We start from the raw sequence: 24,042 nt of genomic DNA, 5'->3' as shown, positions 1-24,042 counted from the left end.
TTAAACAACTTAGAGAATTTATTTGAAAAGTAGGAAATAAAAGGAATGATTTTAACATTTATTTAGAATATGAACAAATCTAGAAAAAGTTGAACTACAGGAAAGAAGGCAGAGAGTACCGAAGTTGGCTTAATGGCCATCCAATACAAACAAGCAAAACCCAAGTTTCTTTCATGCAAATAAGCATTAAAGAGAAGAGCACAGGAATGTTTATAGAACAGGCCACAACGAGTATTCTAAAAATTTACATTAAGAAAATGTACATAAATGAAAAAATAAACTGGACAATTTACAAGAAATGTTTTATAGGTTACAACAGGCTGTAAGTTAGTTTATTATGAATAAAATTTGTAACACATCATACATTTTTACATCACAGATTCAGTGTTCAAAGAATTCCAACATGACAAAGCTTAGACTTGACAAGAACAATGCAATAGAATAAGGCAACTTAAACTGAAATGGCCTGTATAAATAAAATTAAAACATACAAACACCTAGATATGATTTGGTCAATAACTGGGCAGGATTAAGACAAATGCCATTCAACTTCAGTTAAAAAGTCGAAGTCTCAATGTAGTTTCAAAAAAAAAAAAAGGGAAAGCATACAGTGTATAAAAAAATAATAAAACCGTCTTAACAGGACTTACATCCTAATTCCATTAATTGTATTTGGGACAAAGAAACTAAGATACTGATGTTAGGTGTATAAAGTTACCTTTTGTTTCTAAACAAAAGTTTGCAAACTAAAAAGGGCATCTCAGAAAAAAATTGTAAATTTAAAAATGGCTGATCTGCAATCACTACTAACTGTGCCAGGTATGATGTCCATGATTCAGAGATACAATGTAAAGCTAAAATAATCTCAAACTATTCGCATTATTTATGTATACTTTACAAATTATGTAAAAGCTCAAATGTTTTCTTTGAAAGCTACTGAAACTGTAAGCCATGTAATGAATGAAAGATGTTATTAGCAAAAAAAAAAAAAAAGTCAGCAATATCTTAGAATGGAAATTCAGTTGCATATTTTGTAAATTCAAAACTTTGAATTTTAACTTCATTTACTCCTTTGAAAAATATATTCCTCATTAGTTCTTTTAAACACAGAATTAGTGGCAGCTGCAGCAAAATGACTGAAAATTTAAAAGAAAAATAATCTCTTTACCCAAAGAGCTAGAATATAAAGACTTCTAGATTTTTTTTCTTAAGGAAAAAAATATTTATTTCCCCTCAAACACATCATTCAGCACAACTATTTAGTACTTGAAGTCCCAGTATCAACTCACTGCTACATTTATTTTCATAAGCTAGGAATGTCAGAACCACGTACAGTCTTTTTATCCTCAATTCTAAAGATAAAAGTATTTCAGGTCTTTGTATTTGATGTAAATGACTAGAACACATGATATTTCAATTCACTTGAAAGTAATTAGAATTGTTTTATAAATTTCTTTACAAAATGTGTTTGACAAAAGCAGTAAATAATTCCTGAAGGGGTTTATTCCGTATCTGTTCCTACTCAAAATGACCAGAAAGAAGAACAGCTTAAAGAAAAGGGCCACTAAAAATCCCAAATATAACTACTATTCAAACATACATGAACCTACCAGGATGTTTCTTTTTGTACAATGGAAAAGCTGTAATAATGTCCACGTAATTTTAAAGTTAACACAATAAAAATTCCAGATACTTCCACAGATTCAAGTGGACACACCCACATACACACTCTTTAATAATATATATAAAACCCCTCATATTACTTTAACTACTTGGCCACCATAGGCAAGAACATAGCATTACGAGAGAATAACTAATACCATTCTACTGGCTTGGTGAGAATCCAGAATCTAGTACCTCTATCAACATATACAAATCAAATTAACGCCAAAACAGGACATAACATATCTAAACATTTTAATCTTTCCAAATGTAGCCATGAATGGAGAAACTTTTTTCAGGATCCTGATGATAACGGAGTCGTTTCCCATTGTAATAAATCACTTCCCTCATTTTACAATGAAAGAAAATAACATTCAAAGAATTTAGACCAGTGGCTGGCACTATTTCTAATATAATACCAAGTTATGATCCCACATCCACTGAATACACAAGCAATAGAGACTTCTCTGAGAAGTCTTTTTGGAAGTGGAAACTGCTCAGAATTTTAGATATGGTCAAAAAGCTGGGGTGATTTACTTTTTATACCACCATCATTTTTATTGGACTATTAAAAATAACTTAAAAGGAAGAAAAAAAAATTACGTCTTTTGGTCTTTGATTATTAGGCTCAGTAAAAATTATAAGACCACTACTAACTTAAATATTGAAAACAGGCAGTAATACAGATAAAGCACATTATTTTCTGAGGTTATCTGATGACATAAAGTTGGGTGAATTCCTTCGGTATTAGAATAAAACCCACATTTAATAAACTTATTAGGAAAATAGGACATCAATGACATTTCCTGGTAAATCATCTTAAATAAGGTCAAAGAGTATTACAAAAAGGGAATATATTTCTAGTATTTTGCTTATACATACCACAAAACAATGAGTTAAATGCTAAATAAAGCACACTCATTTATTTCTGATTATCCTTTAAACAGTTTTTACATGGCTTTAAATAAGAAAGGATTTCTAAACTATGTTTCCTCAAATGCAGTAAGACTAAAAAGCATAAAGTGCTCAACAGAAAAAAAAGATACACTACAAAATATAACATTTTTTGCATATAGAAAGCAGAGTGGTTATAAAGGATATCTGGAACTGTTGCCTTCCTAAGCTTTCCGCAAAGAATGCAACCTTAGAAAGGCAAGATGTGACAGACTGCTCTTACAAGGCAAAAGTTCCATCGGATATAGAGGAAAACCATTCCCTTTAGCTGCATCATTTTTCTTACAGAAATGGGACTTTCAGGAACTAGTACCTAAAATACAATAATCACATTTGCATGCAAAGGAAAAAACTCAAGAATCTTTACAGAGTCTAATAATTTGGCAGACTCTGAACCTCTTGAAAGACTGTCAATGGCCACGTATATTACTGGCAATGGCACTGACTTAACCCAAATGAAGAGGCCACCTATTCAGAGTAGCTGAAAAAGGAATACCCCTGTTGACAGGCAAGCCAGTCTAATATTATGCCTTTGGGGAAACTGGGTATAGAATTGAACACCATTAGCTCTAAACGTCTCTAGTTAAAAGGCAGACTTTTTTTTTGGGAGGGGGGTGTTGGTGCACCAAGTTCTAGACCTTGTGTTCTTCATCAAGCCCAAGACAACCTGAGAGTGCTCTTTGTATCTGAAAGTATTTTACCACTTCTAAAGAATGGAAATTAAATCCAAAAGTTATAAAGAAGATTCTGTGTACAGAATTCAAGAATTAAAAGGGTCTCTTTTTAGTCCTTTAAAATTGTCTTCTCAAAGTTCAATTAGATAAGGTTGGGGGAATTTAAGTCACTGGAATCATTGTATTTGCTTCAGTGAAGAAAACCGACATTTTAGAGATTGCTGATGCCAGTCAGGATGGGGCCTGGGCAACTTTATCAGTATCACTGGAAAAATGATACACAGTATGATAAAATGGCAGGATCCAAAGTAAGACATTTTTGGATTGGTCAGAAATACAGCTAGTCTGTGTAAAATAGACTAGCCCAAATGAGCTACTTCTTTATCTCCTTTTGTATTAAAAAAAAAAAGTTCCCATATTTTCTCATAAAAAATAACACTTCCCATATCACCTCTCAAAAATTCTTTAAAAAGCCCTTATTCATAAAGTTTTATTTTTAATATTCATAAAGTTTTAATGGATATGCAATAGTGTTCATTTTTAAGAGCTAGTTCTGGACTGCACTGTCTAGTACAGGAGCCACTATCCAAACATGGCTCTTGAGAACTTGGAATGTGGTTAGCCTAAACTGAGGTGTGTCCTGTTTAAATATACACTGGTTTTAAACACAAAGTTGAAAAAAAAATACAGTATCTCCTAAATAACTTTTTATAGCGATTGTATATTGAAATGGTGACATACCAGATATACTGGGTTAAATAGAAATATATAATCAAAATGATTTTCACCTCCTCCTATTTAAATATGCCTACTAGAAAATGTAAAATTACATATGGCTTACACTTCATGTTCTTAAACTGTAGTCTATTTCTATTATAGAACTTTGAGGCATTACGCTGATTGGGCTAAGAACTAAATCTGTTTACCTCTGTATGCTTATAAAGAATTTTGTGAGACTGTAATAAAAAACTAAAATCTTGGCAGTCTTTATCACAACTCTGTATTCACACTTATTATTCCAGTAATTCTTGACTATACATGAGAACAGCCAAGAACAAAAGTGGTGAAATGGTTGTTCACTGTATATGCATTTTAACAGGTAACTTCAAAGGACATAAAGTATGAATTAAGTCTCAAATTAACCAAAGCACTGATCAAATTAACTTACATGGACTCCGACCATTCTGTTTCTTTCTTAAAGATAGCCCCATGCTATGGCTAATACAGTTTGCCATGAACATGAAATTGTCATTTAAAAACAAAAACGTTTTGTTCAAATGTCCAAATCACAAAATTTTAAAATAAACTGAACACATGGCTTTTTGTAGTGACAGAGATATCTAGCCATAACAATGGAAACATAAAAGTAAGAAACATTTAGTCATTGTAGGTTTTCAAAGTGACTTACTGACCTGACATGAATTCCAAGTTCCAAATATTTTAAATTCTAAAAAATTACCTTACATGCTTTTCCCTCTGAATATTCACTCCTATTATTCGTACCTTCATGCTTTTAGATAAATAAAACAGAATTTTAAACATCTGAGCATGAAACTTGAAAACTATAAGGAGAAATGTCTTTATCAAGCACCTCTATGCAAACTGTTCTTTATGGAGCAAAATTATGTTCCATAAAAACATATTAATACTTCTTTCTTCCTGTAAACAATTTTTAAGCTCTTCAAGGCATATCCACACTTACTAGTAATTTAAGGAGGTGAATATTTTCCCCAAGTCTACTTCTTAAACCAATTAAGTAACAGGTTTGAACAATTTTGCTGAACTAGACCTCCAAAAGTTACTGCCAAAGTAAATACCTGAAAAAAATTAGTAACATTATAAAAAATGACTTCAAAATGGAGCACAAATTCCAAGGCAAAAGGATTTACAAATTCTGGAACTATATTGCCTTTATTACCAGAATGTATAAAACACTGATCCTTTCCTAATTCTGCAATACTGCCCTCAGACCCCTACAGTTTTGAAACAACTCATCTTTCAGATTTCCAAGAGATCTCTTTAGAATAAATGTGATTTTTGCTGCTATTTATAATAATGAATTTGAATTTGAAGTTTCAGACCTAATTAAAGAGAAATGACTAAGTTCAGGCCCAAGATAATGTGGTACGGAAAGAGCACAGGTCTCTATCAATGCACACAAACCATATTCTATTAGTATAGTCCTGGGACCTCATTAAATGGATTTTCAAATAAGTAATTAAGTCTCTAATTATAATTAATTAGTAATTAAAATTAATTGTAATTAAAAATTACGAAACATTTTAAAAATATAATGATTAACATAAAATACAGAAAGTGCAATTATCACCAATTATGTGATTTTCTAGGACTCATCTTAAAATTCAGGCTAATATTTAACAATAGTATTTCAATTAAATTATGGCATTTGAAAGAGCTTATACTTTGGGAAAAGATCACATTAACATGCTTTTTTGGTGGGAGAAATTTTAAGAAAACTGCAATAATAAGTAATTCATACTGCCTTACCATTTCTACAATCACATCAAAACAATCATCTTTGATAGCCATTTCAGTAAGTTTGATACAGGGTATGTTACTGCCCATTTACTAGTAACCAAGACACGTAAGAACACAGTTTTAACAAATATTCAGATCCAATTATCTTCAGGAGCTAAACATTTCAGAGACTTTAAGATTTGTGTTTGAGCATACAGTACTGAAATAGTTGGCTACATAAAATAAATAGGAAAATCTTCTGCGAGGAAGCTCAATAATCAGAGGCTGTATTGCATTTTAAGGATTTAACACTGGATATATACAGAAGGGAAAGCATTTCAATGAGAAATACTTCATATGTTACCAAGCTCCTCCTTTTAATATGGCAACTTCTGGCAGCTTACCATCTTGACATTTAAAAATTAACAGGAATAGTGCTACTCTGTTATCCTTTGGTTCCCAGTGACAAATAATGCAGTAATAATGCCTCTGGTTTTCAGTTCCTCATGGATGACATTTATTAGTAGAGAATAACCTGATGCCTTTTAGCTGAAATTTGGCAGTCCAAGAAGTGCACCAACTGCTCCAAAGTATCCCTGCATAATTTTAAAACAATTATTAATGCAGTTCAGCTTTTAAATTAGCATATGATATTAACAACTATTAGGAACAGATATTTATATATGATCTATTTAAGAATTCTTATTCAGAAACCTATTTGTGTTGTAAGCTAGTATTTGAAAAACATGAAATACATAATTTTAAAGTATGGCTTACAGACACTGAAAAGCTTCTACAGAGAGCCATTACTACAATTCTGAGCCCTTCTCCTCTTTCTTCAATACAATTCTTTTTGTTCCACCTGCCACTCTCCTGGCATCCAGCACGGCATGTGGAGCCTGCACAGCAGTACACCGTAGAGAGAGCAGTGACAATGAAACATAAACACAAGAGAATACTCTGACTCTGTGTTATCAGAATTATTAATACGTCCATCTGACCAGAAACAAAACAATTCAAGGTAAATTGACTTAATCCAAACCACTATATGAACTGACAATTTCAGACCAGAATAACTGGATGTAATGAACGAACACGAAAAAAGTCCTGAAGAATGAGCTCCAAAATTTTAACAGTGGTCCCTCTGGAGGTAGGGGGTGAGGTTGTGGTGGGGGGATTAAGGAGAATTTTCACTGCTAAACTATTTATTTTTGTGGTGTTCACATTTGTTATCTCAGGGGAGAAAAAGAGAAAAGAATACAATTTAACTAAGTACACAAGCAGCCCCAATAACTAAGGAGTTCACAAGATCTAATATCACTCTCTCTTGCTCAGAGGAAGTAGGAAACTCCATGTTAATGGGATGCCTACCAGGTTACAGTAAACCCTATCCCCCCAACTCAAACTGAAATGAGAGACTCAATATACTATTTAGGTAAATCATAGTTTTATGAGTACACAGTAAGAAGCAACATATGAAACCTGTATGCTGCATGCTGTTAAAATTCACAAAGCATTATTTTCCTATCATACCTCATGCTCTAGAAACAATGCTTTCAGTTGACCTTTTGACCAATAATCCAGTGCATATGCCAAAAGTTTCATTGAGAGAGTATTGACACGTAAAAAGTTCCCAACAAAGACAACTCGGTTTATTTTCTAAAAGAAAAGAACAAAGAAAATGAGTTGAAATAAAAATTATCAAGTAGAATTTATAATATAGAAAATCTCTACTTTAAGATTCCACTCACTAATTTGGTTCCATAGATAACTTGAAGGAAATCTTATATGGAGGAACTGGTGTTTCAATCTTTCTACTCACAATAATATACTGAACTTTTGAGCATATATTTTTGCATACTGAGTTCGGTTATTGTAAACTATGGCCCTTAATTATTGTCAAGTGGCTGGTGAAAATCTAGATCTATAGGGCAAAGAAAAAAGGTTCCAGATTATTGTCAGCCCCCCAAAGTGAAATATTCCCTAAACTTGGGTTAAAACATCTGCTAATGGCTCCCTTAGCTAACTTACTACACTGTTATTGAGAAACTTAGAATCCTGGATTTAAATAGAGTAATTCCAAAGAATTAATTTGGGTCTTTTCACAGATGTTCTCTGCTGGAGCTTCTCTTTCCCCAAATATCTGCATGCTGATTATTTCACCTCCTTTCAGTATTTATCCAAGGGTTACGTTTTCAATAAAGCCTTCCTTCAACAATCCAATTACTCAGCAGTTTGTTTTCTGCTGGTCTATTCTCCCATCTTATTTAATGATTTTCTTTTTTAAAAAATAGATTTATCACCATATACACACTAAAAATTTATTATATCACTAGAATGGATAAAGTTGCACAAAGTCACAGACCTTTGTTTTTTTTTCACCAATGTATCCCAAGTGCCTAGAACAATGCCTGGCATATGGTACTCTATAAAATACTTCATGAATAAATGAATGAACAAATGAAGGGTTTCCTCAAAAAGCAAAATTCCCAATTCATTTTAAGTATCTGATATTTACAAAAATTAAATAGGTAAATACATCTATTACATGCAGGCAGAATTATATATATAATCTCCTTCAAATAAAAATAACCCAACAATGAAAGTAAATATAGGAGTACATGCTTTTCGTTAAGTATACATCATTCAAAGTTCAGGTGAAGAACAAGTCTCAATGCCTTCATAGCCCTGTACAATGCTGCTTGATCCATATGCAACAAGGCAGCACTGTAAAGAAGCCAAAGGCAATAAGAAAACTTCTAAGCACCTCACCAATCAAATTTAACATTAACAGCAAAAAACACCCTTTTCAATAATTAGATACTTCAGAACCATCCTGTTTGGAAAGATTTTTCTTTTCTATCTTCAAGAAATTTAGGTTGTATATTTCTGAAAAAGTTTCTAGATAAATTTGAAAATGCAAGTATTTCTTTTTTCTATTTCCAATTTGAATTATCTGCTACTTTCTTTAAAAGTAACGTAACAATTAGGTGCACATGGTATATACAGCTAATAAGCTTTGGGATTTAAAAGAGATCTCCATTCTATAGGCCTCCTTAAGGAACACAAAGAAGCTCTGCTGCATGTACAGGAAGCTCCAATCCACATTTTTCGAAAAGTTACTTTTTTTTACCTCATTAACAGCACACATTCGTGCCACAGAACCAATGTTATTCGTGATAGTAACTAAAGTAGCTCTTGCTAGATCTTCTTTACTGACAGATTCTCGCTTCTCCTTATAAATCATATTCCCAAAACTGCAGAGAAATGAAAAACAAAATTCTGTTGATTATAAGCAACATTTCATATATTTTTGGAATTTATCCTACAGATAAATTTACACAAGTACAAAATAAAGTATATAACAAGGTTACTGACTGACCCACTTAACTACACATAGCAGAATACTGGAAAGCACCCTCAAACTCGGATAAATTCACACAATAAAATACCAAGAGGCTGTCAGTAAGGAGGAAGAGTAGGAGGGTGAGAGGTAAAGGAAGAGAAGGGGGAGGGAGGGAAGGAGGGAGAGAGAGAGAGACAGACAGACAGACAGAAAAGGAGGGAGGTAGAGAGGGAAGCTGGCAGAGAGACTAAGATATATTGCCTATTGACTTCTTAATGTATGTATTTTTTTCTTTTTTTTTTTTTTTTGAAGATTTTACTTATTTATTGAGAGAGAGCAAAAGCGAGAGAGATCAGATGTAGAGGGAGAAGCAGACTTGCTGGGGAGCTGCAGAATGCAGAACTCAATCCCAAGACCCTGAGATCATGATCTGAGCTGAAGGTAGAAGCTGAACCAGCTGAGCCACCCAGGTGCCCCCTTAATGTGGATCTTATTTTTAAACTACATGAATGTTCAAAACTTGGAACCTAATGTGGGTAAGAGTAAGCCCCCAACAACTTCCTAATATGTTGCCTTCTAAAAACTAAATAAACAACTTTAATTATAATATAAATATTAAACTTACCTAGATGCTACAGCCCAACCTGGCAGACCGAATCTTTCATAATCTCCTCCATAAATGTCACGGACCAGCTTGTCAGCTTGGGTGCTGTCACCTTTGGATGCCATTTCAAGAGCCTCTTCAAAACTTTCACAGCCAGTCAACAAACAGCATAAACCCAGAAAGGTACCCCCTCCAAGGCTTTAAAACAAAACAAAACAAAACAAAACACTAAGTTACATTTACACATTGTATTCTTCCTCCAGAGTAAAAAGGTTGAATATCCATGTAATTAATAACACAAATAACGAACACACTGCTAATGTCAAGTGCTGAAATATTAACATAATGAAGATAAGAAAAATGCCAAACCAAACTTGTCAGATGGAAGAATAAAAAAGCAAGGGTTGGGTGGGTGGGGGGGATCAGTTGGTGATAGCAACAAAAAGGCAGAAAGAGATTAACTTCTAATATCTTTACCCAATTCCTTAAACTTAGTAACTGCTAAAAACTGCTAAAAACATGTAAAAACTGCTTTTACATGTGGAGGGGAAAAGCAGTAAGTGTTAAAAATTAGTACCAGATGAATGAAAAGGAGAAAACTTTTAACTCCAAAGAATAAATGGTTTCCAGGAAAGGATTTAGTGAAAGGCCTACTTACTTGGTCTGACATAGCTGAAATCAATTCAATGTGACACATTAGCATTTGAAATAACCCAGAAATGAGTATGGTGAGAAAACTTATGTTAGGTTGGTCAATATGTTGATGACAAAAATTTACTTGGTTCTATTATTCTTTTGGATATGCTGATTAAAATGAAATCATGCCCCTCTAATCCCTAAAATAAAAACCTTTGCTCCCCAATCTCTCCTAAATTTCTAACAGATTCCATCTATCCCTGATCACTGCTAGAATTTAGTTAATGGACTGAATTTCTTTTAGAATTGATTGAAATAGGCAATATTTCCCTGTAATTCTTTGGCTCAGAGTTACAGTAAAGGTAGATTTTTAGCCACCAGAGAGATAAAATACTAATTAAATTTAAGTGCCTTTTGGTGCCTGGCCAGCTGAGCTGGTAGAGCACATGACTCTTGATATCAGGGTCTTGAGTCTTGAGCCCAACATGGGTTAGAATTTACTTAAAACAAAAAAATTTAAGTATCACTTTAATAAAGTACTACTTTAAAACAAAAATGAGTTTTTTTCATAAATCTCCAAATCTTTCTTCCTCAAACAATTAGAGGAGTTTCACCCCCCTCTTTCTAAAAGATTTTATTTTATTTGACAGAGAGAAACACAGCAAGAGAGGGATACAAGCAAGATGAGTGGGAGATGGAGAAGCAGGCTTCCCGCTGGGCAGGGAGCCCAATGCAGGGCTCAATCCCAGGATCCTGGGATCATGACCTGAGCCAGTTAGAGGCTTAACGACTGAGCCAACCCAGTAGCCCCCGTTTCTATCCTTAAAAGCTTATCAAGTACATGTATCAGAATCATAAAAACAATTATAAAACTTCATTTCACAATAATATTTCAGGCATTATAGAAAATCTTAAGGGATATTTAAAAGATCCATGTTATCCCATAATGAGCTTATGTTAAATTGATCTTGTAAGAATTATTTCACTTGGTTGAGCATCTGATTGATTTCAGCTCAGGTAATGATCTCAGGGTAATGAGACTGAGCCCTGCATGGGGCTCTCTGCTCAGATGGAGTCAGCTTGAGATTCTCTCTCCCCCTCTACTCCCACCCCCCACTCTCTCAAATAAATAAAATAAATCTTAAAGAAAAAAAGAATTATTACAATGTTGCCCACTTAAATGTGAATCTAATCTAACCAGCATGCAAGCTGACCAGTGGCAAACTTCAGGCTTAAACAGATCTATATGACAGGGAAAAACAAGGAGAGGAATGAATGCTTTGGAAAAGAGAAAGTCATTGGAATCATTCCAGATAAAAATTCCCTCTTACAATTATGGAAATTTTGATAACACTCTAACTTATACTTACATATCTACATTTTCTGCTACTGCACAAATGTACCTTAGAGGCTAGCATCAAGATGATTTCACAACTTCTGTGTATAAAACAACATGAATGCTGCAATAAGAACAGAAAGGTCACTACCTTGTCCCGGTTACTCGTTTATAGTTGTCTTTGGAATGGACTGCTAAAATACTGACTCCTGAACCAATGTTCACTATCAGCAGTGGATAGGGATCATCCAGGTTAAAAGGCATCTTTTGGCATCGCTCAGGTTCTGAGGCATTAGCAAAATAATAGCACTCTGCTTGTCCATTGAAACTGACAGAATCTATATACAGCAAGCCCTTTACAAGGCAGTCAAGTTCATCCAGTTTGTGCAGGTGGAGGTTTCCAATCTATAAAAAACACCATAGAAGTTTTATAAAGTGAACAAGGGACAGTATTCAAAATATCTGACTCAAATGCACTGTATAATTTTCATGTACTTTATAAAACTTCAAAATCATCTATGACCCATACATTTTCACTTGTTTTGTTTCATGTCAGAATCTCTTAGTCCAGAGGTTCTCAGGGATGGTGGTATTACCTCTGGATACATTCTGGGAATTTTTAGGGATATTTCAGTTTTCACAAAGATGGAGAGGAGAACAGGACCAAACTAACATACAGTGGGAAGGACTTGGGATGCCAGATACCTGCAATGGGTAGGGCAGCTGTGCAAAAACAACAAATTATCCCACTCTTGCCTAATCTTTGAGCATTCTGACAGACATTTTTTAAGGCAGCAGCAAGGAAATTTGTTTGTAATTATCCGAGCCTATGGAAGCACAAAGTATTCTTCATCTGGCTTTAATATATATATGCTAAATTTGCTAGGAATGCAACCACCATTTAAACTGAGGAAGTAACAGACGTTTTTATTGCTTGGAATTTTCCCAAGTGTTATGTCACAAACAGCAACACCATTTATGGTACAAGATTCTCCTAAAACATACCGTATGAATCTACCAGCATTTGTGGGTTTAGAATTCATGGTGAATTTATGTTTAAGGGCCAGCATCTAACTATCTCATTATGCCCTCTCATGTGATCATACCAGAGAATCTACCCATTTTCTAAATACCTTCATTTCCTGTCTCTATATTATAGTTTGGGTAACTAGTTTGAAATTATTAAAGTCATTTCAGGTTAGTAAAGAATGTATTATAAACTATTTGTAAAAAAGATCTCAGCTTAGAGATCACTTCCTCTGGGAAACTTTTGTTCTCCACAACTTGTTAGGTAATACTACTCTGGTGTTCCCATGACCCTGCTTTTCATAGCTATACTATTAATTATAACACACTGTACCTTTACTTGTAACCCACTGTTCTGTGCGGTCTAGGTATTGCACTCTTTCAAAGCTAAGACTGTGTCTTATTCCCAGCTGAGTTCTGTGTCTAGCCTAATACCAGACACATGCTAAGTGCTCAAGTATTAGCTTAATAAATGATTGAGTATTAATATAAAGTTATTACAGAACTTCATCACTAGATAATACTGATACTACTGGGGCACTTGGGTGACTTAGTCAGTTAAGTGTTGGCCTTCAGCTCAGGTTGGGACTGAGCCCTGTGTATGGGCTCCTGCTCAGCATGGAGTCTGCCTCTCCCTCTGTTCATGCTCTAATACATTAAAACACACGCACACCCCTTAAAAAGAAAAAAAAAAAAAAAAGAAAATATTGATACTTCAATGGGCAGGTAAAAGCTGGCTTCTAAGATGCCACTTCTGGTAAGAATTCTGGCAAACACTAAATATCACATGTTCAAGCAAACTAGTCTCAAATTTACGAAATTTATGTTAAAATTACTTAACAAGTTGAATACAAATTTAGACTTTTAAACTATCCCATAATTTAAGGGTCTCACTTATGTGAGCCAAATAAATCACTTATATTCTATTAACAAAACTTAAGAAATTAAATGGTTTACATGCATATTTTCAAAGAAAACAAATTTTAGTAGCCCCAAATGCCAACATTCTAATCTTTATTCTAATGGAAAGGACTAGAAGCTTGATAAACCCCAGTAGCACTTAGATCAGTGTTTACATAGTCCTCTTGCCATATCCAAATGACCCCCCCTTTGAGACAGGAACATGGTAAGGCTGGTGGATAAAACCAGATAAAAGGGGTAATGGGGACTCTCAATGTCTACTTAATCAAAAGACACTGGCTTCAGCAGATTTATTTATTTTTTGGTGGGGCGGTGGGCAGGGAAAGAGATGGCCCTGGGAGAAAGTACTATATGGATAATACATAAAAGCAATGCAAACACAGGGCAATGCAATAATAGTGAAAATAATTCAAACATCACTTATATCTGGCTTTGTATACCACCAAATTCAGACACTGACCCTTTTACTGTAGGTTTATAGTAGTCCCTAAACTTAGCAGGTTTTACCAAATATTATGGACAATAAGCCCAAATCTGGATAATTTTCTACTCAGCCTATAAAGGTAATAATTAAGGGCCACAAGTGAAAAGCTGGTCATGAATACATACTTCTTCCATATCCAGCATGGGGAACTAATCTAGGAAGCATGCTAGATATAAACAGCCTTGTATTTTAAAAATTAAAGAGGGGGTGCCTGGGTGGCTAAGTGGGTTCAGAGTCCAACTCTTGGTTTTGGCTCAGGCTATGATCTCAAGGTTGTGAGAGTGAGCCCCACGATGGGCTCCATGCTCAGTGCAGAGTCTGCTAGTCCCTCTCCCTTGGTTTCTCATGCCCACCCCTCCCGCCACACACTCTCTCTCAAATAAAGAAATCTTTAAAAAAAAAAAAAAAGAGAGAGAGAGAGAGAGAATGGGTATCAATTTTGGGTTTTGATTAAGATACCTACTGTGCGAAAATCTTCTTCAAACTTATAAGCACCACCTCCTGTAGCACATAGCACCGTGTGTAATGTTGAGAAGTTTTTATCTCTTCCCATTTGAATAAAAGTAGGCAGGTCGTGGGTTGGAAATCTGATAAAGTGCAAGTTCCCTCTTCGCCCAAAAAGTGTTAAATCCTTCAGTTCAAGATGTACATCCCGAATACCAGTGGATCCATATGCTACATTAGAAGTCAAATATTTCCGGATACTTTTTAAGCTCTCAACTTCTTCTTGCTCTTCCTCTGCTGTGATATCAATAGGTTCAAAGTATGAGAGCTTTACTAGAGTCCCCCCAATGTCCATGCCAAACCATGGGAAAGCTGTGGATAAAAAAACATACATATATATCAACTCTAGAAATGCAAATTAGGAGCTAGTTAATTATCCACAAACATCATATATCCTGAATTATGCAGTCAGGGGTTAGATGCTTCTTCTATATGGAACTCAAACTCTTTCCCTTCAAAGTATTATTTTATATGTTTCCTAAAAACCTGTAACAAAGGCCCAGGACCTTTTCCCTGGTCAGGTAGGTATTCCTTTTCATTTATTAAATACTTACCATATGCCCCAAGGGATCAAGAAAAATTTGGACCAATTTTGTTTTAATAAATAGGTCATCACCTATGGCTTGGTAATGTTTCTAATAAGATTTTAATGTAATAAAATTGGCCTATAATTACTTCAAGCAACCCAAGGGAAAAAGTACCTCCTTAAAAAGAAATCTTAGTCTTTGCTCATTAAACATTATATTTCTTTGGTACATCTAGTTAATAAAATTAGCTGTTAATGTTGAAGATAAGTCTACTTAGGCACATTTGGACAGGCAGTTATATCATTTAGGTTTGGAACCTGGTGCTTTTTCACTAACTGTACTTACAGAACTTTGGAAAAGCTATTAAATTAAATTAAATTTTCTTAAACTAGTTTTTTAAGGTCTGTTTCTATTCTCTGGGATCTTAAACAAAATGACAGAGACTCAAGAATAATTTAATACTTAAGATATACACATTACAGGTGCGTGGGTGGCTCAGTGGGTTAAAGCCTCTAGAATCAAGCCCTGTTATCAGGCTCTCTGCTGGGGGGGGGGGGACACACACGACTGCTTCCTCCTCCTGTCTCTCTGCCTGCCTCTCTAGTTGTGATCTCTGTCAAATAAATTAAAAAAAAAAAAATCTTTAAAAAAAAAAAAAAAAGATAGACATACTACAGAATACTTCAGAACAAAATGTATTTAACAGTTATGTCTAAGTTGTCAAGGAAAACTAGTTCCCTCCAAAATCTGTTTCTTAAATATTGATATTTTATTTGAAATATGTGACTATTAGAAACCAGGTTCATACAATTCAACAAGAAAAGATTCTATATATTTCTCTATTTCAGAATTTATGTAATGAGAAAGGAGTAGTTCTCATTATCTTCTCTTGGAGAAATAGTTCACTCGTTTTTTTTTTTTTTTTTTTTTAAAAGATCACTTGTATTTGTATTTGAAACCCAATTTCCAGATTGGGTTTCCAGATCTACACTGAAGAGTATTAAAAAAGAAACTTCTTAAAAAAAAAAAAAATGACTATAATCTGAGGGGCAGTAAGATCCAAAACAGGCATAACACACTAGTGTCACCTATAGATTTTTATAAGCAACTAAAATATTAAAGAAACAGACTAAATTTTCTTAATTTTTAAATCCCTAGTAGCAAGCAGCAATACTAACAGTTATAGAGGTGAAATTTACAGCAACTGTTTGCTTGAACAACCCGTTGAAAGAAAAAACAATATGGAGTACCTCTACTGATCCAATAAATCAGAGATACCTCCAGAGTTTTCCCAATCATAATTAGGACACTTTTCAGTGGACATTAGATAAAACATAGGAATGCTACTGGTATAACTGAAATTATTTTTAAGATCTTATTTGAAAAAGAAAAGGGGGGGAAGAGTGGGGAAGGGAAGAGGGAGAGGGAAAAGCAGACACCTTGCTGAGCACAGAGCCTGACATGGGGCTCCATACCAGGACCCTGATACCATGTCCTGAGCCAAAGGCAGACACTGAGCCACCCAGGAGCCCGATTTCTCTTATTTGTTGATGTTTGATTCTAGATTTCATGGGGACAGGTGTGCAAATCACTGTTCCACAAAAAGTGCATTTTGGGATAGAAGAATTTCTACAAGGTAAGATTTATTAACCCAAAAAACCTTTATTTTCCAAAATTAAAAATACTTTAAAAACCGTTTTAAGTTTATAGTTTTCCTTTCTATGTTTTTGTCAGGTGTCAAAATATACAAATAAAAATATTACTTCAGAGAAAACTACAATGCTGCAAATATTACCAGGTTCAAAGTTCATGATATTTTTATTTTCAGTCGTAAGTCCCGGTCTGCTCCCAGGTTTATAAATATGTGAAAACTGCTGTTCTTGAAAGAAAAAAACCCAATTAACGTTTATGTGAAGAACTTTTAATTCTTACACGAAAACATCAATTAAGTTTCAAAAGAACCTTACTTAACATTTATGTGAAGACCTTTTAATTCTTTTTTTTTTTAAGATTTTATTTATTTATTTGACAGAGAGGCAGAGAGGCAGGCAGAGAGGGATGGGGAAGCAGGCTCCCCACTGAGCAGAGAGCCTGATGTGGGGCTCCATCCCAGGACCCTGGGATCATGACCTGAGCTGAAGGCAGAGGCTTAACCCACTGAGCCATCAAGGCACCCCAAGAACTTTTAATTCTTACATGAAAACATAAATTAATTATCAAAAGGACCTTACAGACTAGGAAGGTTATCTGAAGTTTACAGATTAAATACTGGAGAGTAATAAATTTTCTACTTTTCTAAAGCTATGCAGGAGCACCAAGGTTTTTGCGTCCAAAGGTCAAGGCCAATTCTAATACCTAACTGTGGAGTAGGCAAGAGAAAGGCTCACTGAATGAAATCCTGTTTGTGAGATCTAGGGTACTCAAAAGTATTAACTAGTTCTTTCTCAGAGAAAACTACTGCTTAGATATAATTATAGTTAAATTGATAAGGAAAAAGAAACAAAACCTTCCACTGCTTCTTTTAAAAGGCTTTTGTTGAGGGATGCCTGGGTGGCTCAGTTGGTTAAGCATCTGCCTTTGGCTCTCAGGTCATGATCCTAGCCAGACTCCTGGGATCACGTCCTGCACCAGGCTTCTTGCTCAGCAGGGAGCCTGCTTCTCCTTTGCCTGCTTTGCCTGCCGCTCCCTGTGCTTGGGCATGTGCTCTCTCTCTAACAAATGCATAATATCTTAAAATAATAATAAAAAAAAAAAAAGGAAAAAGCCTTTTGGTGATATATTTGCATGAAACAACCAAGCTTGTCCTATCTGAAAAAGAAAACTCCACACAGAAAGTAAAAAAATTTGTAAACAAAGCTATGTTTTATTACTACAGTATATCAAATCCCTCGTTTCTTTTAAGTTACATTAATTACTGAAGAATACTCTAAGATATGTTATGACATGTAACACTCAAAGAACAACAACCACCAGCCTGGGTGGTTCAGTCAGTTAACTGACTCTTGGTTTCAGCTCAGATCATGATTTCAAGGTCGTGACTGACCCCAGCATTGGGCTCTGTGCTTAGTGGGGAATCTGAGTGATGATTCTCTCTCTCTCTAAAATAAAAAATAAATAAACAAATAAAAATGACCACCAACAACCACCATGAACTCATAAAACAGTATTCCCATTCAACTTGAAATCTTTGTGTGACCCACTTTTGTAGACTGGACTACAGGAACAGAAGGTTCTATGAAAAAAACTGCAAATTAAATTGGAAAAACTGTATGATTTCTTTAACAGTTACTGACTACAGAGGTCAGTTTTTAAAATTAAGAATGCAAAAAGCCCAAACTCATCTCACATCTAGCATATGACACACATTTGTTCTTTTAGTGCCGTCTGTTCTTAAGGGAAGGGTAACTAAAGATGCTATATTGTAGTCGTTTTCTCAGTAATCATGTGCAAACTAGAACATGACATGTGCTTTCTATTTCTTAGTAAATTTCAATTATGACAATTTTCTTCTTAAAATCAGGAAGGTAGGGATTGAAAGAAGTCAGCCTTGCCAGTGACTCCAAAGAAAAAAGTTGAACAGCCACCTTTGGCACAGTGAGACATTTAACTCAGCAGAGTTCTGGAATTCATTTCTTTAAGCCAGAGGGGGGAGAAAAAAAAAAATCACATTAAAAAAGTATGGGGACCCTCTCCCATGGAAGCCATGGAGGAGCAGAAGCCATGGCTCGAGCAAACTGAGGCACAGCCCTGGGCGCCTCACCAAGCACACCAAGTTTGTGTGGTCTCAGATGATCCCAGGTATGCCATGTCGCCCCAGATGAGCAGAATGCACAAGGTCTCCAAGGATAAGTGCGCCCCCAAGTTCATCAAGAAAAGGGTGGTGACATATATCTGTGCCAAGAGGAAAAGAGAGGAAATGAGCTATGTCCTGGCAGCCAGGGGTAAGAAGCCGCCAAGAAGGACTGGCCCCTCTCCCCACTCTGTATATACTAAAGCCTCTTTGGAACTTGAAAAAAAGGAAAAATTAAATTTTTTATTTTATTTTTAGGCACTCTGTATACCCACCATGGGGCTTGAACTCACACCCTGAGTTCAAGAGTCCCATGCTCTACTGACTGAACCAGTAAGGTGTGTCTCACAGAAAACACAAATTCTTAATTATGATCTACTTCTATCATTTAGTAAGTGGTCTGACTACTGATCTTTACATTTTCTAGTACATTAAAAAATATATATATATTTTGTCACCAAAACAGGAAGGGGAAAGGACATGGAGCTCAAACTTTATTTACAATTCTAAATATGAGGGAACTATAAGGTTATTAAGTACAACCACAGGTCCACTAATAGATCATGAGGTTAAGAAAAATACCAAGTTTCCTAAAAAATCAGGCAAGCATCTATACCGATAGTTTTGTTGCTTCTAGCCGAGACAGGTTAAAGGTCGGTCACCAGCACACAAGCAGGCTACTTACTGCATATAACGTCAACATTTTTTATTCTTTGATAATAGAACTCTCTACTGCCAAGGTGAAAATAATGAACCAAAATACACATTTAAAAAGTAAAATACACACTTCATAAATACAAATGAGTACTTTTGATGATGGGAAATATGCACTGCCTTCTCCAGACTTTTCTAGAATCTATTTGGCGTTCAAAAAAAGTAACAACTCCTATTCTGTTTCCCAGCTGAACCTAACAGAGCTGTCAGCTCCCCATCGGTAACAAAACATCCAGAACTACCATAAGCATAAAGTGCTACCAAGAATTTTATCTTTCTTACCAGGTAGACTGTGTGTGAAGAAACCTGCCAAGTCCAATCCCCTTGATATCTAGCAGGGCAAACTGTTGATTTCTAACAAAATATCTTATAAGAGTTTGGTGTCCTGCTAGATGTGAAGGGGTGGGGGAGAAACATTAAAGAACTGTTTAACTGCTACTGGCTCCATGAAGATTTCAGCCCAAAGGGATCCTATGCCAGATTTAATTCTTTAGCAGAAAGAGGGGCCAAATGATGAAAATGTTTAAAACATTAGTAGATTATTTTAAGAAACAAAATTCTAAAATGGGCATGCGCACGGGTAAATTCCATTGCCATTAATTTTGCTCTTCCCGATAATCATTCCAACTAAAAATGCTGGTGTTTTGAAATAGACTAAGAAAATAACCATCTTCACACCTTCAGTATCATAATTCCTTAGAAGAGTGTTAGGTAAATATTTCTTTTTCCTTTGGTAAATTAGGTACATCCAAGGGAATACTAGAAACTATCACATTCAACTGTACTTCATTATCAACTGGAAGGGACAATTCTTTTTTTTTTTTTTTTTTAAAGTATGCTCCACACCCAGCATGGAGCCCAACATGGGGCTTGAACTCACAACCCTGAGATCAAGAGTCAGATGTTTAACCAAATGAACCACCTAGGTGCTCATGGAAGTAAAGATTCTTAAGTAATGATTCAATGTACAAACAGGCCAATCAAATTATATAGAAGCAAAGGCACATATGCCATATAATTCTCTCTGCTCTTGACAAAAGCTTTAGGTAACAGCCTGGGTTAGCAAAGCAGAGACTCAAAAACCTTCATCTTATCAAATTAAAAAATGTGTCTTTTAGTATCATCGTGTTAATTAGGCTCCATGCCACAAAGGTAAGCAAAACAAAGGTTGAACATACCTTAAGACATCCCATCAGCTGAGGTACAAAGGAACCCATAATTGTTTGGCTTTTTAGTATCTAATATTTAAGCACTGTGAAATATTTAAGTAAAGGTAAAGCAAACAAACACTGCCATTTTTCAGGTTTCCATATTTTCACAAGGAAAAATTTTTTACTAGGTTAATGTTTGACTTCATCCTTCCCTTGGAGTTGAATTAACACATACTTCCAATGCTAACCTTTTACTTGTATTATACAGTCCAGCAGATGAAACTACTTCCTTTTCTTATTTTCTGATTAAATACGTGCATTTGATTTATAACCTCCTAATATATTAGTGATGTATCTAAAAACAATGTTCTAACACTCAGGGGAAGGTAAGAAAGTGTGAAGCCAAAGCTACTTGCTTTGCATATAATGCAAATGCATGTAAAGATAAAGCCTTACACATATTGAAGTGCTCACTAAATTTATAATCACGAAAAAAACCCACAAACCTACCCAACTACTCAAAACAACACAAATATATTTTTAGGTAATCTGAGTGTTAATATTCCTAAAAATATTAGAAATAACACTCTCCAGTTACGTATGTTTATTATTTACAATGGAAATAACTTCCCTCACAAAAACAAGATGTTCTTTACTTTTCGTATGAAGAACTAATGAAGCAGTAGTATCATCTTTTACACATTAACAGGAAATGTTACTTTAGACTTCTAAATCCTATTAACTGACTAGTGTTTCAACATGACTCTTTCATCATTAATAGCCTCATACTGTAATAGCAAGTAACTTAAAAAAAAAAAAAAAAAGTGTTCTTGGGGCACCTGAGCAGCTCAGTTGATCAAGCATCTACCTTCAGCCCAGGTCATGATCTCAAGATCCTGGGATGGAGCCCTGCATCAGGCTCCCGGCTCTGCAGCAGGGAAATCTGCTTCTCCCTCTTCCCCCACTTGTGCACTGTCTCAAATACACAAATCCTTAAAAAAAAAAAAATTTTTTTTAAAGGCACTCTTTTCTCAAACTAAAGTTTATTTAATAAAACTTTATATCTTTGCGGAAACACCTTTGACAGAGGTGGCATCCATACCTGATTACAAGCGTGACCAAATCTAACAAATCATATTACTGTCATGGAAAAAAAAGAAAATACCGTTAATAAGAGTCTGCATATGAGCTTGTCATAGTTAAACTTACTTTACTAAATGGAAGTTCTTTTTTTTTTTTTTTAAAGATTTTATTTATTTGACAGAGAACACAAGTAGGCAGAGAGGCAGGCAGAGAGAGAGAGAGAGAGAGAGAGAGAAGCAGGCTCTGCACTGAGCAGAGGCGCCGATGCGGGGCTCGATCTCAGGACCCTGGGATCATGACCTGGGCTGAAGGCAGAGGCTTTAACCCGCTGAGCCACCCAGGCGCCTCCTAAATGGAAATTCTAAGACAAGCAGGGAAAATGTATGTGTTAAGGGAAGATGTCCAAGTGTTTTACATGACTGCATTTGTTCAAAATTAGTAATTCAGCAAATATAAAACAATTATAAGTGGTTTTACAGTACTGTTATTTAAACCTTCACATCACTATTTTATAGGCTCCTTGAACAAGAACTCTAGTTACCACAGGATATTTTAAAAATTAAAAAGAATTTTTTTTCAGCAGGCAGATAAACCCCCCCAATCAGAAAGGTTTTCTTCTCTAAGTATTTGGACTAACCAATCCCTTTGGGTGCAGAAAAAACACTGGAGTATGAGGGAACCTCACTAGCACAGAGTTGGTTGGTACAGCCTTGGAAAAGTTACTCTGAGGCTAAATAAATTCAACTCCCTCATCTGTAAAATTAAGACCAAATTATCTCACATTTAAATAACAATTAGTCGTTTTCAAAGTGCTTTGGTATGTTGCCTTTCTGGTGAGGTTTCAAGAACGCTCAAGGGCCAGAAGGGAAGGTGTCAATGCTCCCTTTTTATAGATTTCTTAGAACTCTAAGATCACATGAAGACATTAAAAACTGTTAAATACCAATACAATCGTAAGATAAGCATGGTTCCCCACATTCCTGGTTCCTCTGGGAGAATACACTTACTAAGTATGAAAATCACGATGAGTGATTAAATAAGCTATTCACAGGAGTAATAAAAGGCTCCTAATAAAAAGGAAAGGAAAGCTGATCTCTTTTAAAACACGTGAAGAATGTTTTATTAAAAAGCACGTACAAAAACAGTCGTAGAAAAACCTCTAATAAGAACATCTAACAAAGTATTAATAGTGGTGAGCTCTGAGTGGCGGGAATACCCGTGATTTTTATTTTTTTTTGTTTGTCTCTTCTTTTAAGCAAACACGACCTAGTTGTTATTCTAAACAAAAACAGGCCAAGGCAATTACCCACTGGTAGGTTACAGACGTGTTTGAAAAAGATTCTAATTTTAACAGCAGGGACAACTCCCAGGAACACACCGGTATTTCAAGGACACAAGCGGGAAGCACAACAATTAGTGAAAGAAAAAGAAAAAAAGAAAAAGGTGGCAAATGCCCCCACGCAAATGACACCCGTTTTCAACCCGACTTCAGAGGAAGCTGGGGGAGTGGACTGGTAGCTCTAGCCTTGCCTGGCAAAGGCAAACCGAATCAAAAATTCCCAAGCGCGTCCCAGATCTCGAGGAGGAAGTGGGAGGAAAGGGCCAGGGGGCGGCAGGCGTTCGTCACGCGCGCACCGGAGGATGGAGAAGAAGGCTCCATCCCGAGGCTGAAATAGTCCTTGCGCCCCCATCCCGTGCAGGGCGCCGGCGACCAGCGACAGGCCGGGAACGAGGCCGCTCCGTTAAGGCGCTTCCACACGGGGCCCAAAGTGCTCTCCCAACCCGGCGGCCCCAAGCCCTCATCTTACAGGGTTTCTTGGCATCCTTGATCTTCATGGCGTCTGCGGAAGGAACCAGGGGGCAGGTTCGGGTCCGGAGCACGCAGGTAGTGCCGGCGACTCTGGAGCTGCCTGGGCCGCGCGGGAAGGCCCAGCCGGTTCCTCCCCTCAGGCCGGGCGGGGCGGGCCTAGGGCGGGGCGGCGGCGCCTGAGGCGAGGCCCGGCCCAGGGGCGGCTTCCCCACCCCCGGAGAGGGTGTGCCGGGACCGAGCGAGCTGGGGAAGGCCGCCGGCTTCGCCGCTCCGGGGCCCCCCCGCAGCCGCTCCAAACAAAAGGCCCCGGTCCCCCGAGCCGCCGCCGCCGCCGCCGCCGCC

General features: G+C 36.1%; 1 protein-coding gene across 4 annotated transcripts; it reads right to left on the bottom strand.

Annotated features, from left to right (window-relative positions):
• On the bottom strand, positions 1–24,042 carry PANK3 (pantothenate kinase 3). 4 transcript variants are annotated; one of them, XM_032334905.1, is made up of 7 exons: positions 23,699–24,042; positions 14,585–14,937; positions 11,842–12,095; positions 9,740–9,916; positions 8,902–9,025; positions 7,302–7,427; positions 1–6,364 (listed from the first exon to the last, which is right to left on the bottom strand). In XM_032334905.1, exons 1-7 carry the CDS (start codon positions 23,724–23,726, stop codon positions 6,314–6,316), a joined length of 1,113 nt encoding a protein of 370 aa, XP_032190796.1. In that variant the 5' UTR covers positions 23,727–24,042; the 3' UTR covers positions 1–6,313. The 4 variants fall into 4 exon arrangements, with proteins under 4 accessions (XP_032190796.1, XP_032190797.1, XP_032190798.1 ...); XM_032334906.1 differs by lacking the exon at positions 14,585–14,937 and having other exon boundaries at positions 23,699–24,039; XM_032334907.1 differs by lacking the exons at positions 11,842–12,095; positions 14,585–14,937 and having other exon boundaries at positions 23,699–24,039.

The sequence above is a fragment of the Mustela erminea genome, chromosome 3, assembly GCF_009829155.1.
Source record: "Mustela erminea isolate mMusErm1 chromosome 3, mMusErm1.Pri, whole genome shotgun sequence".
Classification (NCBI taxonomy): domain Eukaryota; kingdom Metazoa; phylum Chordata; class Mammalia; order Carnivora; family Mustelidae; genus Mustela; species Mustela erminea.
Note: the sequence above shows the minus strand (reverse complement) of the source record. Positions and strands in the feature narration are given on the sequence as shown.